Source organism: Sinocyclocheilus rhinocerous, unplaced genomic scaffold (genome assembly GCF_001515625.1).
Source record: "Sinocyclocheilus rhinocerous isolate Xijiao unplaced genomic scaffold, SAMN03320098_v1.1 scaffold547, whole genome shotgun sequence".
NCBI lineage: Eukaryota > Metazoa > Chordata > Actinopteri > Cypriniformes > Cyprinidae > Sinocyclocheilus > Sinocyclocheilus rhinocerous.
In genome coordinates, this window is record NW_015662974.1 from 114,776 (window position 1) to 123,287 (window position 8,512).

Consider the following 8,512-nt stretch of genomic DNA (forward strand, 5'->3'; position numbering starts at 1 on the left):
TAATGCCTTGAATTTTATGCGAGCAGCTATTGGTAGCCAGTGCAAATTGAACCCGATCTCATGAAAGTGCGTATAAATAGTACGCCAAATAAAAACGAAAACTCGTGGTATTGATACGCAAAAATGGGCTTTGGCGTGTATATGCTACGCGATGGGTTTAGGGTTGTGGGGGTAGATGCATATCATATGCACGCGAAAACTGCGTATCATATGTACGCCAACAAATTTCGTATCATATGTACGCGAAAACTGCGTATTATATGCACGCCAAACACATGCGTATCATATGCACGCCAAAGTAAATTTTTGCATATCAATACCACGAGTTTTTGTTTTTATTTGGCGTACTATTTATACGCATTTTCATGAGACCGGGCCATTAAAAAAGGTATTTTGTTAACAAAGCCACAAAACTCTTTTTGTGTGCTCTTTTGCAATTTGACGGTCTCGCTGTTGTCAAATAGTCAGCATGCTAACATCTATTTAAAACAATGTATTATCTAACCGTAACTGTGTAGAAAACACAAACATGAAAGGAAGTGCTATTGTCAGCAGATTGCTCTATTATTGCTTTCAAAACACTTGAAGTTAAAGTAGGTGGTTAGTCAATGAGACACGATCCTCGGATACTGATGACTGAGTAAAAACATAAAGAGTAAAGCATCTGGAGCTGTCTTTTAGAATTATCTTTTATATTGGAGATAAACAGATTTGCAATGGGTTCTAGAGTTTTAAAGCCAAGTGCAGTTATTGTTGTTTTATTAGATGCCTATGTTTTTCATTTGTTTACTCAAAGAGGGCTAGAACCAAACCAACCTGATGAACATAATACCATTTAATCTGAATTAGTGTATGTAAAGGTTGATATTTTTGTTTATTTGTATGTTAGTATACCTAATTCATGTAGGCTAATCTGTGCTGATGCTTTAAGAGCAAAGTCACAAACACCGTGATTGATGATGAGAGGAAATGAATAAGTGCAGCCTAAGAGGTTGGAAAAAGCTGTATCAGCAAAACAGTGAGATAAACAGTAAGAGGAGAGTTTATTATTAAGAGCTAAAGCTTGTTGAACAGATGGATATGGAGCGCAGGAGAGATCTGTGAAGGTAGAGGACCGAGACAGAAGGTTTGCAGAGAACAGCAGAGGCTGATCCCACATAAATCATGAGCAGAAATGCTGCTGGAGTGCACATTAAATGCATTACAGTGAGGTGTGAGCAAAGCTGATTCAACACCTCTCACGCGAAAACAGAGACTGTGCACCTTCCTCTGCTACGTCACACAACAGATGTTATTAAAAACGCTGCACTATTGTGTTGCTGAGCTAGCACTTTACACGCTCCTCTGAAAGTGAGCACTTTGTGAGCACTGTACAGCTTAAATGTCCATTCTGGGAAAAAAAAAAACATTAAAGGTTTAAAAATTCTATCGCAGGTACTCATTGCAGGGTTTGGTACATAAAGAGACATTTTTTTGCAATCGGAGCGAATTATAACTTTTTTGGGGGGGATCCAGAAATAATAAAAAAAAAATCTTTCATATTCTTTTGATATTGTTTACAACAGAGAATTCCCTCTGCATTGTCTATGCAAATACAATGACTGTGTAAAAAAGCAGCAGCACCAGATGACTTAAAATGACAAAATAATGTATTTATTGTCAGTTAGGGTATACAGTCAAACACAGGTCAAAACGCATTTATTGAGCATGGGGAAAACAAATGAATGCATTTGTGGCCATATGTTGATATATCAACATTCACACACAAGGTTATTGCCACAAGATCAAATTATGAAAAAATTATTCCTATGTATCAAACTCTTTCATCTACACTCTAAAAAATGCTGGGTTAAAAAGGGACAAACCCAGCTATTGGGTTGTTTTGACCCAGCGGTTCCACATCTTCAGCTGGCGATCCTGACTCACTCTTCTCTGCAGAAGCTTCTTTGCTAAGGCTCTTGAGGCATTTATCGAGTCTCTTGATGCACAGTGTTATATCATCTCTGGTTATTCCAATAGCAGAGGCTGCGTTAAGGTACGGGCACGGATAGGCATCTGCGTGCGACATGAAGCCACGAAACGCGTGTCCGCTCACGGTCTGCTCCACACCCAGCGGGACGACCCTGCAATGAAATATTACACCAATGAACAAGTCTTGTGAAAAAGAAGTGCACTTAATTGTACTGAATGTGCACTTACAGCATACTTCCAATCTTAAAAGTAGATTTTTTTTTAAAGACTACTTACAGAAAATATAATATTAATGAAATAAAAGGCCACTTAAGTGACTTAAAGAGAGACTTAAAGGGGTCATATGATGCGATTTCAAGTTTTCCTTTCTCTTTGGAGTGTTACAAGCTGATTGTGCATAGATAAGATCCCTGAAGTTGCAAAGACTAAAATCTTTGATGAATGCACAGCCAACCCAGTATACAAACCAAATTTAGATGTACTGTATCTAAGGGTATGTCATTTGGACAATAAAAACAATGTTCTCCATTAATTATGCCATCATAATATTACCACTATAATGATTAATTTCTAGCCAATGATGATAAATTAAACTGGTCCTCTAAAAGGACAAATAGAGTCTCTCTGTTATGCCGATACAGACAGCAGTTATTTTCCAGCAGAGTTCAGAGTTTTCCTTGCTCTTTCTAAATTCACTGCAGACACTTCGTTCAGTCTTAAATTCTCCCGTCATATTTATTCACTGCAGACAGAGTGCATAGTCTGTGACAGACTAAAAGGAGGTGGAGAGGATAATGCTACAGGATAAACCCTAGAGAATGAGAATGACTCCCATTTAAATAATGAAAGCGGACAGCAGAAAGAAGGTTTCATTAATATTACAGCAGGTCAACTAGTGTCCAGCAGAAAATATTAAAGGAATAGTTCAGCCAAAAATAACAAATTTGCTGATTTTTTTTTTTAGTATACGAGTTTGTTTCTTCATGGTAACAGATTTGGAGAAATGTAGCATTACATCACTTGCTCATCAATGGATGCTCTGCAGTGAATGGGTGCCGTCAGAATGAGAGTCCAAACAGCTGATAAAAACATCACAATAATCCACAAACAATCCACACCAAAAATCCAAAAGCTGCGTATTTGTATTAAACAAATCCATCATTAAGATGTTTAAACTTCAAACTGTTGTTTCTGACTTAAAAGTCCTCTATCTGTAATATTGCTTCCTCCACTAAAAAAAATTAATTGATGGACTGGAGTCCATCCAGGCTTTTTATTGATAATATTATTGTGATGCTTTTATCAGCTGTTTGTACTCTCATTCTGACGGCACCCATTCACTGCAGAGGAACCAAGTGATGCAATGCTACATTTCTCCAAATCTGATTTGATAAGGAAACAAACTCATCTACAACTTGGATGACCTGGGGGTACATTGTCAGCAAATATTCATTTTTGGCTGAGCTATTCCTATAAGAGAAGAGAAAATATTGCTTTGGGATGTAACATATTCAATCAGTCATCTAGTATAAAGTATACAGGAAGTAAATTGTAAGCTGTCGTGTCGTTTATCTTAAAGGATAACAAGCACATTTCTGTATCACAAAATTTAAACAAAAGTTAGGTTAGTTAGTGAGGATAATTATGTATTATATTACAAGAGACATAAAATTAAGTTCAAGTTCAGTTTATTTATAAAGCACATTTAAAAACCAAAGGGCTGTACAAGTTAGAACAAAATAAAAAATTAAGTACTCTAATAGCAGCAAACCAGTTAAAACAGAACACTCTTATAAGCTAAAAGCAACAGAGAATAAATAAGTTGAGACATGACTTGAACTCAGACAAAGTGGAAGCCGATCTAATATAGAGTGGGGGCTTGTTCCACAGTGTCGGGCCAGCCACTTCAAAGGCTCGGTTACCCCTCGATTTTAGCCGGATTTTGGGTATCTGAAGGAGGAGCTTATCTTTGGATCTAAGGCCTCTGGTGGGAGAGTAAGGGTGCAGTAGATCGGACAAATAAGAAGGTGCTAAATCATTTAATGATTTAAATACCAGCAATACAATTTTAAACTCAATTCTAAAATGAATCGGAAGCCAGTGAAGGGATCTCAGAAGGGGGGTATAATTTCTTGGCCTGAATTCTGAGTAGTCAAAAACAATGACTTCTGTTTTGTCCGAGTTCAGAAAAAGAAATTCTTGGCAAGCCAAGCTTTCACATCCTCAAGACATGCTGTTAGGTTGCCTAGAGAACTCTTATTTTTCCTAGACACAGGCATATAGATTTGCATATCACCGGCATAGCAATGAAATGAGACATTATGTTTCCTAAAAATGGAACCCAAAGGGAGAAGACAGAGAGAAAAAAGGAGAGGAGCTAAAACAGAGCCTTGAGGCACACCACAGGATAGATTGCGAAGAGAAGAAGAAAAACGTCCTATTTTAAGTCTATTGGTTAGAAAATATTTAAACCAACTTAAAACAGCCCCCCCCCAGCCCAATGCAATGCTCCAGCCGAGAGATGAGGATTGCATGATCGACAGTATCAAAAGCAGAGGACAGGTCTAACATTAGAAAAAAATGACAGAGTCCCCCGAATCTGTTGCCATATAAATATAATTAAGAACTCTCACAAGAGCGGTTTCTGTGCTGTGCAGTGATTTAAACCCTGACTGAAACTTCTCAAGAATATGATTGTCAGTCAAGTAGGTATGTAGTCACTTTTTTGGTTGCCAAATAGTGGAGCATGTTTCTTCTCTACTTGAACACCTGTGTGAACTTGAAGAGACGGAGTTCACATCCACTAGTCTTTTTCTAATTTTTGCTTTCAAGTTAAATTAGAGGTCAAGAAATATTGAAATAGAAACAGGCGGCGGAGTGGACAGTAGCTCACCTGGCTCCAGACACCTGTCTGGTGAAGAGCATGGAGCCCAGCTGCGTGACTGCTGCGGTGCTGTGTGTCTGGAGACGGTTCAGAGACATCGCTGGAGAGCACAGGAAAACTCATCAGACTGTTTCTCATACATTTGTATGAATTTAATAGAACATGTTCGATTATCATGACAAGACTTCCCTTATGAAAAAGAAATGCATTTTAGCATAAATTTAAAAAGAGTATTCATCACAGAAATAATACTTAAGTGTGAACTGAATGTAATGTTTTCAGACACTTAATTGCATGTTAATTGCAATTAAATGAAAATGTATGTTTAAATTTATATAAAATGCAATTAGCTGAACTTTAAAGTGTTTTTTGACTCACTTAAGTACATCTTTATATGCAATTTCATAATTTTTGGAAATATGGTTAAAGTGTACAGCAAAGTGTACAAGCATTTATGATAAACTAAAACATAGTTTAATGGCATTTTGTAATTATACATTTGTAATGATGAAGTTGCATTTTATTACATTTAAAATATATTAACTTTAAATGTAATAAAACTATAATAAAATTATAATCAAGTACTTTACATGTGATTTAGTATGTTAGTCAACACATCAAATTAAGTGTACTTCTTTAAAACACAACAAAAGATTAAAACAATAATTTAAAATGTACTTCAAAGTGCACTTTTTAAAAGTGTACTTACGTGTGTTAAGTAACAGTCATGAAAGTGTCTCTCTTTAAGTCACTTAAGTGGCCTTTTATTTCATTAATGTTGTATTTTCTGAAAGTAGTTTCTAATATATATACTTTTAAGTTTTAAAGTACACTACAAGCGCACATTAAATACAATTAAGTGCACTTCTTTTTTTACAAGTATGATTGGCTGATGGCACCACAAGAATGCTCATAGTCCCAAGTGGGACACTTTTTCACACTGAAAATGCTCCAAAAAAAAAAACTTTAATATAAAAGATGCATTTTAAATGTTGCTTGCACATGAAAACAAAAATATTCAGTCAAAACACATGACCGCGTTTGAACGGTCGTCAATAGAGAAAGATGCTCTGCTTGGCCAGATGGTGTAGTTACAGGATCTGCCAGCAGGGACTAACAGACTCATGCTCACCAGCCAAACCCTGACCTCTGGGTGACAGGCAAAAGCTATTTTTAGAACCATTTTTATTTACAGAGAAAATGTATTAATTAAATCCTTGTTTTTTTTTTAACTGTTATTGAACTCTTGCTTGCATGACATCGCACTACACATGATGCATGACTCCTCACCCAGTGATATTGGATTGTGTGGCGTATGCAGCAGTCTCTCCCCGTGTCTCTCGGCTAGAGCGCTCAGCTCCTGCGCCAGGTGACCATACAGCTCCTGCGGGCCGTACACAACTCCAGTTATAAATAGCTCTCCACTTTACACAGCTTTTTTTTTTCCTTTTCTGTCGCACATTCTGTTTCTGCTAATGTTGCATTTCTGTGTCTGCTGGCCTACAGTAAACCCAGCACCTGCTTCCCTCTCCAGCCATTCCAGCTTTCTCCTGAGTCCTGATGCGATCTGCAGCCTGCTTTCCCATCTGAAGCTTTAGTATAACTGCATCACAGAATGAGCTGTGTTGGCAGAGCTGCGTCCACCCCTGAGATCAATTACAAATTAACTGTAGGAGGCCCTCAGGTTATGGGCCCCTATTATGATGCTGTTAGTAAGACTTCTGAGATCTACAGTATGAAAACACGGAGTCCTTGAGGGTTCATAATATGCAGAAGCTCACATTATGCAATGAAATTCATCCTAGCAACCAAATAGCAACACCCTAGCAACCACCCACAATACTCAAGAATTCTGGCACCAAATTTTGCAGAAGCAAAAAAACAAAAAAGTAAAAAACAAAGTATAAATATTGTTTACATAGTGTATAATCACCCTTGTGAAAATGAAGTGCGCTTAATTGTACTGAATGTGCATTTGTAGTGTACGTACATCAAATCTTTTTAAAATAAAACATGCAGAAGTAATATTATACTATTATAATACTATAATGAAATAAAAGGCCACTGAAATGTAGTTAAAGAGAGACACTTTCATCACTTAAGTACACACTTAAGTACACTTTTCAAAGTTTTACTTTAAAATTTAAATACATTTTAAACACTAATAAATGTTGAGTAAAATACCAAGTATTGTAATACTAAGTAATACTTTATTATAATTTTAACTGTAGTGTTTTAATCGACATTACAGTTAATATACTTTAAATGTATTAAATTGCAAATGCATTACAATCGTGTAATTACAAATATGTAAATACATGAGATACAAGTCTCAATAAAAAATTACTTTAACATATATTTTAGTTTACCATAAATGCTTTTAAGTACATTCAGCAGTACTTTAACCATATTTTAAAGACATTAGAAATAATTATAAAATCACATATAAAGATGTATTTACATGACCAACTTAAGCGGGTCAAAAAAAGCAGTTAATTGCATTTAATAGAAATGTAAACTAGAATGCATTTTCATTTAATTGCAATTAACATGCAATTAAGTGTCTCAAAACATTACATTCAGTTCACACTTAAGTATATTCTTTTAAAATACATTATTTCTCTAGTACTCTTTTTAAAAGTATGCTAAAGTGCACGTCTTTTTCACAATGTTACAGTCCAGAAATTCATTCTCCTTTGGCTAAAACATGTTAGAAACTGACTCTGCCCACAGAGAACATCTGATCTAGTCAACAAAGAATCTAAATTATTAATAATCTGGATGCATTAGTAGTGAATCAATAAGCTCTGCAAGCGTCTTATCACATGAAGGCTAAAGGTGTTTTCCTGCATGTACTGGAGTCTCATTGGGTAACGCTCACACCTGCCTCTATACCAGCGCTTCTCAACCAGGGGCCTCAGTAAACTTCCAATGAGGTCTCAGAATGACTTTCAATTACTTGAATTATACTAAATCTAACTTAATTGAAATGCTAAAATACACACAATACAAAAATGTACACTGAATTCATATTTCCTTCATTCCCTCCCCCCCCTCAAATAACTATTGTTTTTATTCTGGAGACTTCTGGAATCACAAAATGAATTGTCGTTAATTTAGTATTTCAACAGTCCCATTTTTGTTAATAAAAATGTTTTTGTTAATATAAAGGCAGCTTTGCCATAATTACATCAGAAATACCAGATGAACTGAAACTGAAAGCAAAATATTAATAAAAACTATAAAAGTCTATAAATAATACTAAATTAACACTGATACCACACAGCCATAATCAGAAGTTAAGAAAAATTTTGAAATGTTTTCACCTTTCTCTCAGCCAAGAGTTTCTTGTAGCCGTTGGCTCCCAGTGTGAGCAGCGTAATGAGGACGTCTAGAGACGGGGACGCAGAAGCTCGACCTGCACAAGACCACATCATCTCAATCCTGTAATGCATTAAAGACACGCTTATCATAGTAAGACTTTATTGCAGTTCATAAAGAGAGTCGAGTACAAACATAACAGGGATGCATCGGTACCATAACAGTTAGCTGATTTTAGAAGAATTTAGCGGTATTGGAAGTTTATGCATGCTTATTTTTTTGCATTTAGATTAGATTTTAATTGCTTAATCTTTAAAAGCACAAATAATTTAATAA

At 35.8% G+C, this 8,512-nt stretch overlaps 1 protein-coding gene across 1 annotated transcript in view; it reads right to left on the reverse strand.

The window, feature by feature from the left end:
• Positions 1-601: 601 nt before the first annotated feature.
• Positions 602-8,512, reverse strand: part of sepsecs (Sep (O-phosphoserine) tRNA:Sec (selenocysteine) tRNA synthase) — a 12,472-nt gene continuing 4,561 nt past the window's right edge. Inside the window, exons 4-8 of the mRNA XM_016538917.1 lie at positions 8,182-8,337; positions 6,146-6,239; positions 4,865-4,955; positions 1,888-2,123; positions 602-636 (exon numbers count right to left, since the gene is read on the reverse strand). Coding sequence (XP_016394403.1) covers positions 602-636; positions 1,888-2,123; positions 4,865-4,955; positions 6,146-6,239; positions 8,182-8,337 — 612 coding nt within the window. The remainder of the gene's footprint in view (positions 637-1,887; positions 2,124-4,864; positions 4,956-6,145; positions 6,240-8,181; positions 8,338-8,512) is intronic.